The sequence below is a fragment of the Pleurodeles waltl genome, chromosome 10 (assembly GCF_031143425.1).
Source record: "Pleurodeles waltl isolate 20211129_DDA chromosome 10, aPleWal1.hap1.20221129, whole genome shotgun sequence".
NCBI lineage: Eukaryota > Metazoa > Chordata > Amphibia > Caudata > Salamandridae > Pleurodeles > Pleurodeles waltl.
In genome coordinates this window covers 945933215-945954706 of record NC_090449.1, presented here as the reverse complement: position 1 = coordinate 945954706, position 21492 = coordinate 945933215, and the positions used below count along the sequence as shown (strand labels likewise).

General features: G+C 43.4%; 1 protein-coding gene across 1 annotated transcript in view; it reads left to right on the top strand.

Annotated features, from left to right (window-relative positions):
* ASB4 (ankyrin repeat and SOCS box containing 4) overlaps positions 1-21492 on the top strand; it is a 175681-nt gene that overhangs the window by 49651 nt on the left and 104538 nt on the right. Inside the window, exon 3 of the mRNA XM_069211745.1 lies at positions 11157-11647. Coding sequence (XP_069067846.1) covers positions 11157-11647 — 491 coding nt within the window. The remainder of the gene's footprint in view (positions 1-11156; positions 11648-21492) is intronic.

The following is a 21492-nucleotide window of genomic DNA, read 5'->3' as shown; positions in this document are numbered from 1 at the left end:
CATGTTGAAGAGGAGGGCTTTGGGCACTGACACGTTTTTATTTACAAATTAAGCACTGCATAAGCAGGTTATCTGGAGCAGAGGTGGATGGGTAGCTGCATGCAGGTGATGTCCAGGGGCAAAGAGGTCTAGATTTTGAATGTAAAGAGCCTACCCAAAAGAAAACTACCAATCTATGCTGGTACTCTGTGTCCTCCATAGGCAGGGCACTGGATTCAAGCAATTTTGTTTTTCAACTTTTCCACATAATTAAGAATTTTACACATTTGCAAGACAAATAATTATCTGCTGCATAATCTGCAAATTTTAACAAAAAATACTTCTTCCTGCCCCTGGACAAGCTGTTCAAAAGTTACTAAAAAATACAGCCAGAATCTTGCCTTGCAGTGAACCCATTACTCCAGACGGTTTACTACATGTGCGTATGTATGTTTTCACATTATACATCATAATATGGCACCAAACAATGCAAGGGTCTGCAACTAGTGACCCAAAAAACCATCACCTATGAACTCTGTAAAAAGAATTAGCACATTCAATAAAGAACAATGCAGTTGTCAGCATCAGTACACATAAAGCAGCAAATATCAATGCAACAAACAACACATAACAAAATATCAACCAGCACCTAACACCCTGGTATTCACAATCCGTAACCAAAACCCAACACCTGCACATAACAACCCAAAGTTTTGCTCCTATCTAAAGGCCAGCATCCTACAATCCTAAAAATAGCAAATATACCTTGCCAGAAACATCCAAAGAAACAGCAATCTGCTACTGTTTTTTTTTCCTGATTGAAAATATACTGCCCACAAATTGAGACCTGGTTTTTGCTAACGTTAAATAGTACATCTGTGCTAATCTGACTAGATTTATTTCCTCTCTTGCCACTCTGCATGTGCAATTTTATTGGTTGGGATAGTTGGCAAGCCTCTCTTCTTCTTTAAGAACTCCTAGAGATCTCACTTTCTCAGTATGTATTTCCCTTTCTTGGAATACCCCCTCCTCCCAACAACCAGGTGAGGACTCAGGCTGTCAGCTATATTTGTCACTGTACAAGCTGTCCCCTGGTTTTCAGCACAGCGTTACACATGATTTATTAGGCGCTGTCAGTTCTGTGGTTACCTTGTGAAAGCCACATCTGATTCCCAAACCGAGGCAGGGAGATAAAACGGAGAGACGGCAAATGTACACAGAAGGGGCAGATAGACACCTGCATCGACACTTGGAAGACTCTCGAGCGCAGTCCTATGACTCATCTACGCCTTATTATGAGACAAATCAGTTGGGAAAGGAAAAACGAACATATGTACAACTGAAAGCAAAAACAAAATGCAGTTACAAGTAAGATGCCGCCTGTTTGTGTTTTCTAGGACGCCTTTGTTAAACTGCTGCTCCTTTCAATTGGAACAGGCATACTCAGGCTCGGCAGGCTAACAGTTAGTTATTGGCCACTTACGATATGATAAACTTGTTTCTGCTTGACAGCTTTAGGCCATCTCTACACATTTGGAATTACTTTCACTCCCGATAGAAGCAGCACACATCAGATCGAACCTAGGCCCATATTTATACTTTTTTAGCGCCGCATTTGCGTAATTTTTTGACACAAAAGCAGCGCAAACTTACAAAATACAATTGTATTTTGTAAGTTTGCGCCGATTTTGCGTCAAAAAACAACACAAATGCGGCGCTAAAAAAGTATAAATATGGGCCCAAATCTTTTTATTAAAGGGAAATATATTACTAAAATTTACATTGCTATGAAAGTGCCATCCATACAAATGAACTGATTAATACTGTTTGTAAATACCGGTCTCTGTAAAGTTTTTAAAAGTGTGTCCATGCTGAAAGAATCGAAGGGAGGGTTTCACACCTCCCCTGCTTCGAATTATGAAATCTCTTAGAATAACGCCGATTTGGTTTTCAGCAGATCGTGAAGGAGAGGTGTGCTACTTACCAGTTCTGCAGGGATGAAGTCCAGGAAAGGCAGCAGGACGGAGTTCAAGGCAGCGGGGGAAAAAAAAATGTCTCCTCTACAAAGCATTGCACAGCTTCGTATTTATGGCCCCAGTTCCCGGCATTTCCTGGTTCTGCATTCTCTCTGATTGGAGGACAGTTGTCAATGACGTTTCATTATTTTCCAACGTCCTCCAATCAGAGAGAATGCAGAATGAAATGCCACTCTCTGGAATCCAAAACGAAGAGCAAACGTTTTGGATTCCAGTTAAAGGCAGTTCCAGGCAGCAGAAGTGCGACCGGGGATGCGCGACCCCCTTTGATTGACTTCACGACCCCCATGGGGGTCGCGACCCACACTTTGAAGACCACTACTCTAGAGCCTATGCGGGCCCGACGTCTAACCGGCGTCATATATAACAAATCCTCCGCGCTCTTGAGGAGCACCAGCCGCCGGCTCCAATACATTTTCCTTTCTCGAGGGAGAACGCCTCTCATGCCGTCTGCCCCTTGGAAACTGCACTGGAATGATTAGCGTCTCCCACGATGCGCACTCCAGACAGCCTCCGCCCACACGCCGGCTCCCGAGGCGTTCCTTCCTTGCTCCTTGCCTTCCGCCTCGCTGCTGAGTCTACAGCCAGCTGCGCTCTCTAACTTTGGATGCCTGCACTCCAGGTGAGTATCGTTGTTCATAAAATACAAAGTATTGTGCTAGGAAGGTCAGACATTTCTCTGCAGCTCCAATCGGCTGTCCAGAAACCGGAGAGCTCCCGGCCGCGCTCCTCAGCTGGCCGCCATGTTTCCCGTATATGTGTATGGCCTATTTTGCTATTGAATTCTGACTATAAACTTTATACATGCGTTTTATCCAAAAGGCTTGGAACAGTGGCTAGTATTTTGGTGCACGTGGATTAGAAGGGTTTCATCAAAGGAAGACAACTCTACAAACTAACACATGATTTATTGGGCACAGTGGACTTGGCGATAGAGGAGGGGGCTCCTTTAGCGGTTCTTACTTTTGATGTGACCAAAGCTTTTGACCGGGTTAATTTTTTTTGCAGATCACCATGGAAACGTATACGTTTGGGGAAAATTTTATTAGGACAAAGAAGGCCCTGTATAATGCCCAACAGCTAGAATATTGATCAATGACAAGTTGTCACACAAGTTTAGGATCAGGCGAGGGACCTGCCATGGTTATCCGCTATCCCCTCTTCTTTTTAATTTGTATATTGAGCCTCTGGCATTAATGATTAGAGAGAACAGCAACATTCTTCCTTTCCAAAGTAATGGTTGGGAAAAGAAAGTTGCCCTATACGCGGATGACCTTATGGTATACACTAGAGATGTGGTTGGTTCTCCTCTTAGTATTACATCTTCATTAAAGGAATTTGGAAGGATCTCAGGCTACTCTGCAAATCAAAAGAAAACGGAAATTATGTGTTGGAATGTTTTTAAGCAAGTTAGTTAAGCAAGAGATAAGATACATGGGGATTCAGATAACTGCTAATTTAGAGGAAGTTGCAAAGGTTAACTTTGATAGAGCTTGGGTGGAAACTAAAAAACTCCTCAAGACGTGGGCCAGTCTTCCCCTATCCCTAATAGGAAGGTCTAACATTTTAAAGATGATTATTCTCCCAAAGTGTTCCTTTTTGTTTAATGCAATTCCACTGGAGTTTAAGTTGTGTTGGTTTAAAAAACTACAGGGGGACCTGACTTTGTTTGTATGGGCATATAAGGGAGTGTGTATTGCATGGAAAAAGTTATGTAGAAAGAAAGAGTATGGGGGGATTGCCACACCAGATTTCTATAAATATTATCTTGCCTTCCAGATAAAAAACTTGAGATTTCTTTTAAACAATAGATCTAATTACACCTCTATTTCGAAGGCAATGAGTCAGCATCTTTTGAAGGCAGGTAACTACTTTTTAAATAAATTTGGCCACCCAAAATACTTCTAGAAGGTTCCCCTGAAAATCCTTAAAGATGCATGTAGGATTTGGCTACAGGTCTGAGGCGCCTTAGGGATAGCTTATTACAGCAGTTTGGCCCACATTTTGGATTCACCGGGCACTCCTGAATGTCTTTTAGATAAGTTATTACTTACGTTAAAGGTCATTGAGGTGGTAAAGTGGGGGAAAATTATAGAGTATTTCAATTTGATACCTTGGCTCACATTTACAGAACAAGCAGGAAACATGATCTCTAAGTTTAAGTATTATCAGTTGGCAAGTTGGGTTAATACCCATCAGAAAGAAGGAACTGGGAAGAGTATCTGGGAGGAGAAATTATTACAGAAATCTGCCCATAAAGAGGTTGCTTTGTGTTTTCAGGTGCTATTATAGGCAGCGGAAGAAGATCAATCTCTCCCGGGATGAAGTGGGGGAAGGACTTCCCAGCTTTAGATATTGTTAGTCTTCTGCAAACATAATGGTCTTCACTTTGGCTTACGGTTAAATCTGCTTTTATGAAGAAAAATCATTTGTTCACATTACATAGGGTGTACTGGTCACTGGTGAAATTTACAGCCCTATGAAAGACAAAAAACTGTCCTCACTGTGGAGATGAGAGGGCAAATGATCTTGTTTTGGCAGTGCCCCAAGCTTGGGGATTTCTGGGAAGCCATTGACAAAGTACCTAAGGAGGTAATAAGTCCAGAAGTGGAGGTAAGCCTTCTGATGATAATTGTTGGTCTAATTAATGGAGAGACTCAGGGCAAAAAGCTTTCCAGGCATCACAAGCATTTGTTGTTTGTGTTGATGCTTTTGGCCAGGTGAGAAATTTGTTTAAAATGGGTTCTTTCGTCACCCCCTACAGTTCAGGAATGGGTGATGTTGATTAATCGCTTGTGTTGTAGAACGCATCGGTCTTCCTAGTAAAAGAGATTAATTTTGGTTTATTTGGAAGAATGATTGTCAAGAAATAAACCTTCCTGGGGCCCTGTTGAAGTTCAATAAATAAGTTCCCCTTTTTCCACAAGTTTATGTCCGGGCATGAGAATACCTGGCAAGGTTGTATGGATTCTTCGGGTACTTAATAATTGGCATTGGTCTATCTAGTGTGGAGAGAGTGGGGTGGAGTTCACCCAAAGGTGGAAACCCGTTGATATTGTGGGGTCTTTTCCCGGTGATGTACACCCATGGCTCCCCCTGCCAGAGTGGAATATTATGAGGACACAAAAAAAAAAAAAAAAAAAGTAAATGATGGACCTGTCCCTTTTTGCAGGGTTACCCCAAACTTTTTGCCTTCCTCCTCCTCTTTTTCTGACCTTCTTGTTGGCTTTTAGGACTCTGAGCACTTTACCACTGCTAAACAGTGCCAAAGTCCTTGTTCTCTCTCCTCTTTACATGACAACATTGGCTTACACCAGTTTGTCATATTTAATTTAAAGTCCCTTGTAAAGTGTATACCATGTTCCCAGACACTGTAAACCTAAATGCTACTAGTGGGCCTGCAGCACTGATTGTGCCACCTATAGAAGTAGCCTTTCAAACCTGTCTCAGGCCCGCCATTGCAGTGCCTTTGTGGTCAGTTTTCCATCAGTTCGACTTGGCATTTAAAACTGCTTGCTAAGCCTTAAACCCCCCACCCCTTTTATGACACATAAGTCTCCCCTAAGAAGGCCCTAGGTAGCCCATAGGGCAGGGTGCTACGCAAGTAAAAGGAAGGACATGTACTTTTAGATTTTACAAGCACGGGTAATGAAAAACTCGTTTTTCATTACTGTGAGGCCATCTTCTCTCATAGGCCAAAATTGGGAGTTCCTTAATATACTTTTAAGGTGTAATTCCTGATCAGAAAGGAGAAGCTGCATCATGTTTCATATCATTGCAATGGTAATGATAAATCCTCCTTACTGGTAAAGTCAGATATCTAATTACTATTTTGGAAATGCTACTTTTAGAAAGTGGGAATTTCTCTGCTCTCATTTCCCTGTCTGCCTGACAGCCTGTCTCCAATGCACGCTGGTCTGGGCGGGTGATAGCTAAATTTGTTTATTCCCTCCAGATACCCACAGCACAGGACACACAACTTCATCCGCGTTCGACTGCAAACTGATAGGTCTTCAAGGGCAGTGAGGATAGCTCACAATTACACTTCAAAGGAGAGTAGCCTGAGCCCCTAAAGGGCTTAGTACCCCCCTCTGATAGTCTGACGCCAGGGCTGGGCTGAAAGGGGGACCCGTTCACTTTGGAGGGATCCTTTGAATTCATCCCTCACATCAGAGGCACTTTTGAGTATAAGTACTGGGTCTCTGAACCCCTTATATCAGCTTGCCTGCCGATAACTGTCATGCCAAGGATTAAAGTCAGAGTATCTCCAAGGACTTCTTGGTTTTCCCCCTGTTTTGTGGGAAATCTCAGGGACATCAAATATTTCCTCCCTCTGTAGCTGCCACCAGACTTTGTCAGCCGTGACTCCTGCAGCTGCATCCTAAACCTCAACATTTTCAAGATTTGTAGCCGAGCGCTGCCTTCTCCCCGAGCGCCCGAGGAGTTGCGTTTTTTCCCCACAGCAGCAGAACCAACTTAGTATTGCCCTTGTCCTGACTTCCTGAGGAGTGACGCTCTGACTTCAAGCAGCAGCGCATGTGCCCCGACCCTGCCTAGGACATAAGAGTACAGCCAGGCTCACTGCGCCTCTCTGCTACTTCCTGGTGCAGAATGGCAGCTGCTTTTGTCATCCTCAAAGATACTGTGTACGGCGGGGATGTGTGGTCGTCACCACTGTTCCGCAACATTGTGTGCCACTGAAGAGAGGATTATTGGGCAGCATTTCTTGTGCTGTTTTGCACAGAAACCATTACTGTAAAGCTTCTAAAAGACGACCAGTTAATTCAAGCATCATTCTTGCATTTATACCTGAGAAGTAATATTTTTAAGATCGCATATCTCCTGAACCACTTAGTCGATTTTTATCATTTTTGGCTTGGTTGAAGACAGATAACGAGGCTAATCCTGATTCATGTATATTATAAAACATATACACAGTATTTGTGTCATCTTGGTTTACTCACATAAATATCTTATTTTTTTTCTAAACCTGTGTGCAGTCTTTTGTGGTGTTTTGATTGTGTTGTGTGTGTATGTTGCACACATACTTTGCACATTGCCTCTTAAGTTAAGCCTGTCTGCTCTGCACCAAGCTACCAGAGGGTGAGCCCAGGTTGATTTAAAGTGTATCTGACTTACCCTGACTAGGATTGTGGTCCCTACTTGAACAGGGTGCATACCTCTGCCAACTAGAGACCCACCTTCTAACAGTAAATTATACATATTTGTAAATCTACACTTGTAGTTGACTACTACACTTTAGAATAATTTTACTACTTTTTGCTATTCACCAAATCCATGTGTAAAGTTACTCAAACTTTTAGACTTACACCTGGTTGAAATCAAATTTGCAAGTGTTATTTGCTACCCACTGGCACTGCAACTCTCTGAGGAAGTTAGGATCTTAAAGAAAAATTTAAATTATAAAAAAAACACCTGAAGTCATTGTTTATTATTATGCATTATTAATTATTAAAAGTGAGTTATAGAACTAAATAAAATCAATTTAAGTATATTTCAATAACGTTCTCTAAGAAGGTTATTAAATTAATTTATAATTAAATAAAATATGTGTACTACTATTATAAATTAATTTTACCATTAAATTATATTTCTTTATATTTTAACTATTGTAAATAATTTGATTTAACATTATTTGCTAAGAGGTTTATTTTTGAGTCCCTAACTCCCTCATTTTCTATGGGAGGAGACTGCAATGCCAGTGAGAGGCTATATGTGGCACCAGATGTTCTTCAACTCTGAGCAGGAGTAAATAACTACTGTGTTGGGTCTTTTGGGGCAGTAGTAACTGTAGAAGTACAGTATGTGAATAGCTATAATACTACTCCTTTGTATGAGGGTACAAGTACCTCCCTAACCTCCTTCCTAATCCTACCTTACCCCTCCTACCTACAACTCTCCCATTCAGCAGTAAGTATGCCATTTTTCCAGCACAACCCCTGGTCGCATCCACATTTACTACTCAGCAGTCAACTTACAAGTGTAAGCATCTGCCTAGAGAGAAGATAAGAAAGGTGGAGGTTGTGATTTACAATTGCAGTTTGTGAATAGCTTCCTGTAGTACTTTAGTTTCACTATTCTAGTACTTCAAAATGCAGTTTGTAAATAGCTTGCATCACCTTTTCTCTTCTGGGTATTCCCCTTCTTTGAGTTTCATGTGCTAATCAATTAAAAGTGAATATGAATGAGTAATATAATGTGCATTGTTATACTGTTATTCAGCATGATAATCCAGTTTGCTTGAATGTATTGGCATTATTGAATCTGAAAGGTGACTGTTCAGCTTCAAATCATTGTTGTGGAATAATGAGCAAAGTTTCTGGAAGGTTGATAACTATGGCCCTAATTATGTCCTTGTTGGTAAAAACCACCTACCGCCGCAGTGATGGCCGCCAAAAGACCCTCACCGCGGCTACCATCTGTACGCCAGATTATGACCACAGCGAGACGTCCGCCACAAGAAGGGTGGAACTCCGGCAGTGATCATACTGGTAGATGGTGGTAAGGTGGCGCTGCTACCACCAGCACCGCCACACCAGTAGACCACCGCCAGCCGTATCATGACCTGAGGCATGGCCTGGCGGTGTTCTGCTGCCGGTAGCAGCGCCCCTTCCTGTTCCCTGTCGGAAGACCACCTGGAAACAGGTAAGTTGGGCTTCCGACAGGAGGAGGTTGGGGGGTGTTGTGTTTGTGTGGGGTTGTGTGCATGAATGTGTGTGTGTGCGTGAATGCGTATGTGTGTTTAATGTTTGCGTGGGTGCATGCATGTGTGTGAATGCGTGTATGAATGGTAATGTGAGTGCATGTCTGCATGTGAGTGTGAATGTGTGTACGTATGTGTGTGTGCATGACTGGATGTATGCGTGAATGCCAGTGTGAGTGATTGGGTGTATGCGTGGTGCGTGTCTGCATGTGTGTGCATGTATGTAGGGGGGAATTAAAAGGGGGAAGTGTGGATGGAGAGGGTGTTGGGGGGCGTCTGGGGAGTGTTTGGGGGGGTTGAGCCGCCTACTAGTGACAGGGAAGGAATTCCCTGTCACTGGTAGGGCCTAGCGCCATAGTTGTCGTGGCGTTGCTAATGCCACAAAAACCATGGTGGTAGGCTGGCTCAAAATACCGCCAGCGGTACTATAACAGCCAACAGGCTGCCGATTGATATTTCCGGCCAGGTGGCTGCTACCGACATGTCGATCTGAGTGGAGAAGTGGCGGGTTGGATGCAGCCAGCCTGCCATTCTCATAATGTGGTGGTACTGCCACCATATTACCACTCACCGCCGGGGTCATAATGACCCCTTATGTGTCTTTTTTATTGTTGTTCAAAAGACCACAGTCTTGCAGAATGAAAATAAGTGAAAGGTATTATCTTACTCTTGTTTAATTGTTTATTCTGTAAGTTTTTAACAACGGCTAAATAACTTTATAAAAGCAAGAAACAGGAAGATAAGGGATACAGAGAAACCATCATGTCAAGTGACACTGAGACATGGCATGCAACATTGATCACCTATTTTAACTGAAGGCTACCAAGGAAGGCAATTGGCCTTCCATTGCTGTTCTTAACAAGCATCACTGCCCTTGTATGACGAGAATAGCAGGCTTTGCTATCAAATTGAACACAAGCTTTACTGTTCAAACTGGTATGCAGGTGTGAACCATCTCTGAAACTTGTCATAGACATTTCATTTTCTGTTGTGCTATGATTAGTTTAGTGCTTGGAAGTAGTATAACTAGGGTAGAATTGCTATAAAAGTATACAGCACGTTTTTCTTGTTATTTATGGTTCCAGTAAACACTACTGCCATTTTGTTTGTCTTCATTGCAGTAACAATTCACATTGTGTGCACTAGAATAGGGTTTTGATTTCAAATAAATCTGTGTAATATATTCCTAATTTTCCAGTGTCCTTCCTTAATTAAGTAATTATCCCTAAAACCTCTCATGAAGTTGATTGTTACCTGTAACACATATCACTCAAATATCACTCATTGGATTGTGTGGGTGGGTACAGTCCCACTGGTTTTCTGTTTCAGGTCGGCACATTGACTGAGCCCTTAGTCAATGTTCCACTGTGCTAAGAATACTAAACTCTGTGTTCTAGAGCAATATAGAAAATGCATCAAGAGGATATTTGGATATAAATCGAACTATTCCTCTTCTATATGTGACATCTGAAGGAGATTCAGGCTTTTCTGAGGGGTCTGGAGTCCTAACTCCTCCACCTCCAAATCACTACGCATTTCCACAATTAAAGTGTGTATCTTGACCCGGTTGGCATACCCATAATAAAAAGTCTTGCCACACTTTGTTGGGGGTCATTATTTACTGGAGCGGTAGAGACCGTTCATGGAGTAAGGGTACCTTAAATGCTGTGTTTTTCCTCTCATAGTGAACAAGATACATTATGAAAAACACAACCACAATTCTTCATCCTAACCTCAGACAGAGTAGACTACAGCCTATCATATACACATAGATAAACTGCATTACCTTTGGTCCCACTTAGAGAACCTATCATGTACATAAAGGGAGGTGCCATCACCAGTAGTCCCACATACTGTGATAATGCACCACTTCCTACCCTGTGAATTGTATTCAACTTTGATCGGCCGAGGGTTTCAAAGCCCACAGATGACATTTAGCTGAAAGCCAATTCAATCGCATGCACTCATTCAGAGCTGTCTGGAAAATTTACACTAATACAAAAAATAAGTAACATAGTAATCAAATCCAGCATTTGTGGTATTACCTCAAATTTAGTCATAACTGGTGCGAAACATGCAGGATTAGGGTTTCTGCATGCATGTTTTTCCACACTGAAATTATTTTGCTGTTGCCAATAGGTATAATGTCCTGTACTGCGATGTGGTGTTAATGTACATTAAAAAAACAAAAGTTACATTAACTGTGCAGCAAAGGTTTATTTACTCTTTCTGTAAGACTGCTGAATACTGAGAAGTTGAGGTGGTGGGGACGCCAACTGTTCACACTTTTGATGATATATTTGTATGTCTTGCTCATATTACCTTATCTGATGCAGGCTGATCATAAAGCTTTATGACAATTTACTGGCATGATCCATTTGTGTTAATAATTGTTTTATATTTTTCCCTAAATACAGGTGCAAATGTAAACATAAGAAGCAACAATGAAATGGAAGAGACTCCGCTGCACACAGCGGCACGTGCTGGTATACCTGAGCTTGTAGCATTTTATATCAGCCATGGGGCAGATGTTGATAGCCTCAATGCTGAAATGGAAACTCCCTTGGCAACTGCAGCATACTGGACTCTAGAAATGAAGGAGCAGTTATACAGTTCAAACCACCAGCTTATCTGTCGGATGCTATTAGACTGTAATGCAAACATCAATGCCCGTGATGAAGATATGAAGTCACCTCTTCACAAGGCTGCATGGAACTGTGACCATGTCCTCCTGAACATGATGTTGGATGCAGGAGCAGAAGCAAATGCCATGGATGTCAATGGATGCGCACCCATTCAATATGTGCTAAAGGTGACGGGGGTGCGCCCAGCTGCTCAGCCAGAAATCTGCTACCAATTGCTCTTAAACCATGGAGCAGCTCGAATATATCCTCCTCAGTTTCATAAGGTATGGTATTTGATATTCATATTGGTCTATAGCCTAGACTCTATGTAAAGTTCCAGTTGACCTCTCTGGTATGGTTCTGGTGTGTGGCAGATGGAATTTTTAATATAGGATTATGGTTCTGCAGGGTTTTCCTGTTGATTCAGGTTGTAACGTGAAACTGAGTTTTGGGGTCATAGGATCTTTGTTGGTTTCAAGTGGTATTTTTGATTTACTTTGCATTTTACCATTGGAAAGATATATTTGAATACGCGAAAAACATATGCCTCAACTGTACCCAATAAGAGCTGCTGAACTGGATTTCCTGCCAGGGGAGGAGGCACACATTACCAGCCATTCTGACTCTGTTGGAATTTCATATAAAAAGAGCAGTACTGATCCTTGTATTTTGTGTCTAGTTTTACCTCTTTATTCCAGGATCTGCAGGTCAGAATGGGTACAGATTTTGTTTTTTGTGCATGGTAAAATGTTCGGTTTTCCCATTTGCAACCTGACTCACCTGCTTTCCCCTCACAATTTTTGCCAGGAACTACATGGTGCAATATGTGTGGGGAAAAATTACATGATGGGTCGAACAGCAATTGGTTCTGGTCACTGAATGTATAATCAGACACAGAATCTATATGCGCCCAACTGGAAATAGTCCTTGGGGAAACAAAATATTGATACTGATTATGTTGTAGGTGGGGCCAGGCTAGTCTTCAATATTCATGAAGCAAAAGTACAAGTTGAATCACTGAGAAAAAATAAGGAATCCATTTAACTGATCAATTATACTTATTTTAAGTCTTTTTTATCTATCTTCTCTGTTTTGTTTCATTGTAGACATGTAAAATATTAGATAGTGTACTATAACTTTGCATCAAGGGTGGAAAGGTCATGAGACGAAGGGTAGATTGAATGTGAGAAGTTCAGACATATTGAAAACTGGGAGAGGTGTTCTTCTTTTGAGCTGCTAATGGTAGAGCTCGCATCAGGAATATTCAGTCAAGAGATTCGCTCTATTTCAAGTAAAAGTGAACCATGCTGTTGATATTAATGTGTGAAAATCGGTTTACAAAAGAAAGGGGTAAAATCTGATCCATGGTTTCATCTAATTAAGCCTGGTTAGAGAGATGAAAAGCAAAATGAATGCAGTTTGTGTGGAAGAGCAGAAGAATATCAGTCTTCTAAGAATTTCAGATGGAATTGAAAATTATACAGTTGGAGGTCTTTGAGTCAAATTGATATGTATTGTCCTATGTGTTGTACTTTAGAGTGGGATAGAATAATTGAATGTCTATGTTTATTGTAAGAAAGTGAAATATTAATTGGGGTGGATGGTAGTTCACCACAAGTAATAAAGTTGCCAATGTTTTAGGTCCATTGTTTCAATAATTTAAACCTGTGCTCAATATTTTAAACTCTGGTAGCAATGGCACAGAGCAAACTGACTTAACTTAGAGTCAAATCAAAATAGCAAAAATATTATAAACAAAATGACCATTAAACAAGAAAGAAGTATATAGGAGAACTAGATACATGAATGTTAAAAAATGTTCATGCATAAAGCACCAAGTAAAAGTAAAGTGGCAATCAGTAATCACCATTTGCTGTTGCCTGGGACCTAGGTGCCATTTCAGGCTGCCCACGATGGCGTGTGGGTCAGATACTCCAACCTATTTTTTCCAGTTTTCTAGTTAAAAATGTTACCTTCTGACTTATTGAAATGGAAGTCAGAATCCTCCAGGGGTCCAAGGCGGCAGGAGGTATACGGAAAAGTCCTTTCGAAGCCAGCTAGGTATTGAGTGAGGGCCCACTGAAGTCGTTGGTTATGGCAGGAAAAGTTCATAGTAGGCAAAATCAAATTTCTTACCCAGAGAGGGCCTTTTCATCTGCTGGATACATTTGTGACCTTTGCCTGGTCAAGGTTTTTACCTTCAGACTAAGATTTAGATTTTGGCAGACGGGTTACTCTGTCACAACAGTGACAGAGGAACCCATCCGGTGAAATCTAGATCAGGTCTTAAGTCTTTTTATTTTGGCCCTCAGATTCCTCCAGTGGGGCAAGGCAGGAGGCTGCATCTGGGATGGTCACACTGAAGTTGGACAGGTGTGCTATGAGGTTCTACTGAACTGGATTTTAAGGCATCAGATGCTCACAGAAGATAGGGATCAGGACTTTCTCTTAGTGTTCTGTAGAGCTGGTATGGAGCACCATTTTGTAAAACTCAATAGCCATTGGGTTGTGGGGCTGTACACTCCCTAACCAATGTAGAAAAAGGACCTGTGGGTAACCCTACCCAGTTTTACAGCACTTCCTGTTTGCCTCCCTGCAAGCTATCCCAGAGTGCACTATTGTAAGGGAATCTACACCAAACTGGTTCTGTGACCACCTCCCTCCCCCCACTTGACTGGTGCCCAATCGGCTACAGTGGATCTAATGATCAAATGCTTCCTTTTGGAGATGGCCCATCTTAGGAGATTTCCATGATTTTGTTTGTTCTTTCCTCTTGATCCTTTCCTGACTCTCTTTGTGTGGCCTTAGGGCTCTGGGCACTTTACCACTGTACTGCAGTTGGAAAGTGTGTGTACCCTGCCTACACATGCTAGGAGGGGGTGCTTACGTGATTGGTTCAGGTGCTGTACCCCGTAGTGCCCTGTAAAAAGGTACACCACATACCTGGGGTGGGTACAGCCCTGCCCATGCAGGCCTGTGAGGCGCACTTGCGCTTTGGATTCGGTTGTCACTATGGCATTGTAGCCAATTCTGAGGGGACACTGCTCTACTCCTAGAACATCCCCTGAAGGGTGGGCAGGTGGTAGACAGGAGGCTGGACAGGTACAAAAGGGTGTCCCATGCCCAGCAGGGAAGAATCCCCACATGGTTTCTCCCTATCTAGGGGGGAGGGGTCAGCTCTTCCCATAGGTTTCTGCTGAGCCCCTACCTGGTGGCCTTAGGCCCTGGGCCCTTTCCCCCTGTCAGGACAGTGTGGACGTGGGTGTGCCTTCCTACATGTAATAGGAAGTGGCACTGGCCAATGTGTGCGCGTGCCCACTGGTGCTCCAAACATGTGCTTAGCCCCTGTCATAGCAGGCCTATGTGTGCACTTGCCCCTATCGCGTGTTCAAATATGTATCCGGCCTGTCATAGCAGGAATGGGTGTGCACACTAGCCCCCATAGTGCTTTAAACCTGTATCCAACCTTTTGCAAAAGGCCTGTGCGTGTGCACTAGCACATAGGGGTTTTCAAAATATGTATCCAGCCTGTCATAACAGGCCTAGTTATACACACTAGCACCGATGGGGCTTTAAACATGTATCCCAGCTGACTTAGCAGGCCTGTGTGTGAATTTGCACCTATGTTTCTTTTATTGTGCTTTTAAACATGTGTCCAGGCTGCCAATGAAGGCTTGTATGTGCGCAGGGGAACAAATGCCCAGAGAGTGAAGAATGCCCATGTGTGTTTTCACTCATAGGAGAGCTGCTCTGACAATCGGTTAACATGGGGGAAGTGTTATATTACTTCTAGCAGCAACCAGTGGATTACAACAGAGCAGCCTCCTATTGTTTACTGTCATTCGATTTGTCTTGACAAACCCCTTTCTATGATAAAGGTGGTTTTGTCAATAATCTTGGAGAAATGCCACTTCTAGAAAGTGGACATTTATCTGTCCTAAAACTCTTTGTGTGCCTTTTAATTCAACTCAAGTCCACACTGGGGGACGGAGGAGCACATCTGTGCATTCCCCCACAACAGCTATAAAACTTGGGAACACAACTTGAATGAAGATCTCTGCCATTTGTGGGCCTGGCTGGATAGATTGGATGGAGAGTTTCTGATACCTGGCCTCTTGAAGCCAGATCATGGCCCCACTAAAGACTAAGATCTGCAATTCAAAGTCACATAGCAGACAGGGCCGAAACTTAAGGGAGACATCTGTGGTTCAAACAGGAACCCTCTGAACCTCCTCCAACTACTGGTGCCACACTGCAATAAAGTAGAGATACACTTGCAGAAACTTGGTGCACACTGCCAGAAGCACCTGCTGTGCACCAAAGTAATTACTGCCTTAGGAGGGGACCGGGCACTCTTCCTGCATCATGTCTGGCCTGGGGAAACTGGTTGCTGCTGTGTGGCACTCTGAAGTTGGCTTGCCCCCTGTTCTCTGTGGAGGTTTCAGGGACATCAAAGACCTCCTGCGAGGGAGGACACCTTCTACCTGTGTCATCTGGAGAGCGGTGCCCTCTTAAGTGCCTGCATCATCTGCTGGATGCACCTGGTAGCAGCGGAGCAGGCGTGGAACTCAGTATTGCACCTGGAGACCGGATTTGCCTGGTGCACAGCCTTCAAAGTACTACCCCTATTCAAGGAGTGTGGCCCTTCATCATGGAGCCACAACATGCACAAGCCTCTTGTTGGTAGTGAGCGGATTCACTGGTTGCGGGACCCTGTGTGGCCCACCTTTGTTGAGAGTGCGGCATTTCTCTCGTGCAGTACCCAACTGCATGCTCATTGCCTGCAGTATCCGATTCAGTGGTTATGACCTTGGAGGTGGGGTCGTTCCCGGAACAGTGTTGCATTCTACCTTGTGCGGCACCGCTCAGCTTGCTTGTCTGTGGACCGGAAATGTCTGGTGCAACTCAAGTCATCGCGCACCAGATGTGCTTCATTCCAGGGAGGTACAGCATTGGTAATTTCTGTGTGTGTGACCGGATTTGTCTGGCGCGGCTCAAGACATCGTGCATCAGACGTTGTGCCTCATTCCAGGGAAGTACGGGATTGAAACTCTTCATGTGTGTGTGACCGGAATTGTCAGGTGCGTCTCAGGTCATCACTCACCAGACATTGTGCCTCATTCCTGGGAGGTACAGTTGGACACTTTCCATGTGTGTTCGGATTTGTCTGGTGCAGCTCAGGTCATCGCAAGCCAGACGTTGTGCCTAATTCCAGGGATGGATGGAAATTAGCAACTCTTCATGGGTGATCAGAGTTGTCTGGTGCGACTCAAGTCATCACACCCTAGACGATGTGCCCCTTCCAGGGAGGTGGGGAATTGGTAACTATTTGTGTATTGCAGTGCCTGGTTTGGCTGGGCACCACTGTGAACAGCGTATGTCCCAAAGTGACCCTCCCCCATGCTTTGCAGACGGGGACACACACCGGAAGGCATAGTGCGGAGATTCCTGAGTGAACTTCCCAGGTGGTGGCCAGACCTCCACTTGTTGACAGTTGCCTGATCAGCTGTAATCTCTGTTTCCCCCACCCCCACCTGTGCCCCGGAATCCAAAATAGGTGTAGTTCCGGGTGCAAGAGGCCCAGTATCTGGGGAATGGGTGTGTTGACTGTAAATAGACAAGTCTCATCCCTGTCCCCATGAAGTAAAATAAATCCTGAACCCTCCCAGCTGTTCTACCTGTCCTGACATGCATCACCTAAGCAGCCTTTCGCCTGGTCTAAACAATTGTCACTGCTCTGGGAGCAGTTTTCACACTTCATTAAAGTTAAGCACTAGCAAGGGCAGTTGTTGGCAGGTGTTAGATATTGGGGGACATATTATGCCCCATTCTAACGCCACATTAGCATCATTTTGTGATGCTAAGGTGTCGTTAGAAGGCAAGAAATGGCGCACCATATTTACAAAGTGGCGCAATGCATGCCTTACGCCACTTTGCAACACTTTGCGCTGCATTATTCCTGCGCCAGGCATAATGTATGCAAAGGGGGCCTTCCTGGTTAGGGGGGCTGAAAAAATGAAGCAAGGAAATCAAACATTTCCTTGCGTCATTTTTCTGGGTGCTATTAACGCCTGCTTAGAGCAGGCGTTAAAATGGGGCTTGCCATTGCATACAATAGGCCCCTATGTACTGTGTAGCTACTCCTGCAGAGTACATCAATAGTGTAAAAAAAATGACACTATTACCCCCTACCCTGCACAATGGTGTGCCATATTTTAAAAATAGCACACACATCGTGTTGGTAGGGGGTGGCGCTAAAGGGCGCAAAAAAGTGTCACTACATTGTGTGCAGCACCACTTTTCTTAAATATGCCCCCCGGTCTCTAGTTGGCAGAGGTATGCACCCTGTCCAAGTAAGAACCACGATCCTAGTCAGGATAAGTCAGATACACACCCCAAGTATCCTGTGCTCACCCTCTGGTAGCTTGGCACAGAGCAGTCAGGTTTAACTCAAGAGGCAATGGGTAAAGTACTTGTGCAAAACACACACACGGTAATGCAAAGAAAACACACCACAAAAGTCTCTGCACCAGTTTAGAAAAATAGAGAATGTTTATTTGAGTAAAACAAGACCAAAACTTTGAGAATCCAATCAGTAGAAGTCAAGATATAAACTTTTGAATGTTAAACTCAAAATAGTGTTTAGAAGTCACTAGCGGTCAAAAGGTTACTTAAGGTCGTGAGTGAACGATGCAAATCCAAATTTCAGGCTGACCATCATGGAGGGTAGGCCAGCTACAGGACTTACTTGGCAGCTGAACTTAGTACCTTAAATCCTGGTTTGTGGTCTCTGAAGCATTGATTTGTGGGGCTTTGAGTTGTCCGGCGTTGGTTCCGAGAAGCTGTGCATGAGGCTTTGCGGGGCTTGGTGGCTCTGTGCATTGGTCCCGGGGAGCAGTGCGGCTAGGCTTTGTATGGCTTGGCATCACTGTGCGTGGATCCCAGTGAGCTCTGCGGTGAAGCTTTGCAGGGCTTAGCATCACTGTGCATTGTTTCCAGTGGGCTAGCAGATGTGGTGTGAGCCTCTGCGGGGCTTCATGTCACTCAGTGTAGATTCCGGTGAGGCTGGCAGCTGTGTTGTGAGGCTTTGCTTGGCTTTGCATTGCTTTGCTTTGGTTCAGATGAGGACTACAGAAGGCAGAGCACCTTAGTGCCCAATTCCAAGGGTCCAGGACAGGGGTGGCACCACTTGGCAGGAAAGACTCATAGGTGGCTGAGTCCAGGTGTTGGTGAAGTGTTGCAGGCAGTCTTTGATGTCCCTGGGACTGCAGAAAAACAGGGGGCAAGCCAGCAAGCACTTGATGTCACTCTGGGTTCAAGTGAGATGGTTGAGTCTTGTCCTCAACAGGGCATAAATCAGCAGGCAGCAGGGCAGCTCAGCAAAGCAGAGAAGCAGTTACTTGGAACAGACAATCCAGGCAAAGGGGCAATCCTTACAGAACAGCAGTCTGTAAATCAGCAGGGTTCTTCCCAGGTCAAATAGTGATCTGATTTGCTAGGGTCAGAGCCCCAGTGCTTCTACACAAAAGTGCCTTTGATGTGGGGATGACTTCAAAGGGAATCTCTAAAGTGCACAGGTCCCCCTTCCACCCCAGCCCTTGCTCCAGGCTATCAGTTGGGGGTAATCAGCCCTGTGTGGGGTCAGGCCTTTACCCTTAAAAGTGTTAGTGTGAACCCTTCCCATCCCTCCTTCCCAGGAAGACCCATCAGTAAGCAGATGAATGCAGATGCAGTTGAGTGTCCTGTATTTTGTCTGTCTGGAGAGAATGCAGAAATGTAGCTGTCACCTAGCCTAGGCCAGACGTGTATTGGAGACAAGCTGTCAGGTACACAGAGCGGTGAGAGCAGAGAAAAACCCAGTTTCTAAAATTAAAATTTCTAAAATAGTAATATTAATTCTGATTTTATCAGTAAAGGTGATTTATCATTACCATTCCAATGATATGAAACATGAGGCAGCTACTCCTTTCCGATCAGAAATTACAGCTTGAAGATGTATTAAGGAATTCCCAAAGCTGTCTATAAGAGGAGTAGGCCTCACAATAGTGAAAAATTAAATGGGCTGTTTGTCACTACCAGGACATGTAAAACATAAAGGTACATGCCCTACTGTTTACTTACATAGCACCCTGCCCTCTGGCTACATAGGGCATAACTTAGGAGTGACTTACATGTAATAAAAGGAGAGTTTAAGGCCTTGAAAGGGGTTTTGAAAGCCAAGTTGAAGTGGGAGTAAAAGTGCACACACAGGCTCTGTAGTTGCAGGCCTGAGATATGTGTAAGGGCTACTGAAGTGGGTGACACAATCATGCTGCAGGCCCACTAGTAGCATTTCATTTACAGGCCCTGGTATATGGTATACCACTTTACAAGGGACTTACAAGGTAATTAAATATAACATACAGATGTAAACCAATGTTACCATGTTTAGAGAAGAGAGCATGTGCACTTTAGCACTGGTTAGCAGTGGTAAAGTTCTCAGAGTCCTAAAAACCAACAAAAACAAGGTCAGGAAAAGAGGAGGAGAAAGGCCAAAAGGTTGGGGTAAGTCTACAAAAAGGGCCATTTCCAACAGCCTGACAATGCAAATTAATCTCAAGGAGCTTCAGGCTGGGAAAAAGTAACTTTCTGAAAGTTACTCTTCTTAAACATCTATCAAATCTCCAACTTCACCACTGATTTGAATTGTTAATAAATATTAAAAATAGTGGTTGAACCATTTCTCTAGCTTGTCTCAATCCCAAATTCGCAAAATGATTTTATTAATCTGCACTATAGTTTTCCTCATAGAACAGTCAGAGCCTTCCACTTGAACATAGCTCTAGGAGATTTTTCACTAGAGGGCCCGGTAATTTTAAATATCTACTTGTGCAACTTTTAAATTCTAGCTACCCTAAATTGTGGGCAGCAAGGCCTACTTATGGGTGGCATTAATATTTAAAACGAGGATTTTTTCCTGTCAAAAGGGTTATTTTGACAGGCTAGGTTGCAAGTTTAAACTGCAGCAGTCGGGCTACATTGGTAGGCCTAAACCCCTGCTTTCCTTGTCAGATTCGTTAATGGCACAATAACTGCTGCAGTGTAAAGGAGACATTTAACTTTTTTCACCATGGGTAGAATTTCAACATCATATACTGTGGACCTTCAGGAGAGCTAAATATACCATGTAGGGCCTAGACACGTTGCATATATTTTAGGCGTTAGAGGAATTACATAAATCCCCAGTATCCATAACTTCAAGAGGGGGTGTACTCCTCGGCTCAGTTTAGGCCCACTCATAATGAGCTCCTTAGTGGCAGGTTCAGCTTTTCACCATATTATTGTGGCGATAGTCCGAATGATCAGTGACTGAATGTGAATACCATCCGTGGTATATGAAATAAACTTCCTCTCTCTTGTTTACAGTGTGGGCAGTTGGAATTACTGCTTCTCCTGAGTTTATGCTGCCTCATTTTTCAGTAATAGATTTTGTACCCAGAAATTCTGTAATTTATACTAATCCCTTACCCTTGGCCTTCCAGTGCTTCATTCCACTCACCTTTCAGTACCTCACCAAAGTCCCGTTCAAATTTCTCTCTTGCCATGTATATGGGCTTAGGGAATGACAGCAACATCACTCTGTAAATTGTAGCTAAGGGTTTCATTTACAGTACGAAAGGTAGGTACATTGCATGAATTCAAATGTCTGAAATGAGTGTTTAGTATGACTGAGCGACAGTGCAGTTCTTTCAATCAGAGATAGCAGAATGTGAACTCAGTAGCTAACATTGCTTGTGAGCCATAATAATATGGGGATCTGCCAAACCAACAGCAGTGGCTTATGATCAGTTGTTACTGGACATTTTTCAAGTTTGTACTGCTACCATATTCTTTACTTGTGTACATTAACGCTGGGTGAAAAGTCATGAATTCTCATTAATAGATCAAAAGATAATCTGCATAAGGTGAGATCCATCTCCCCACCTTTTATGTGCTATTACATACCATTATGATTTGGCCTTAAAACAAAATAGTTAGTATTCGTAAACAATTAGTACAATAAGCACTGTGTCCTGTTTGCATGTTTACTAAAACCAAGTTGGACGTTTCTCAAAGGCTCGTAACAGTACATTAAAGACCTCTCCTGCAG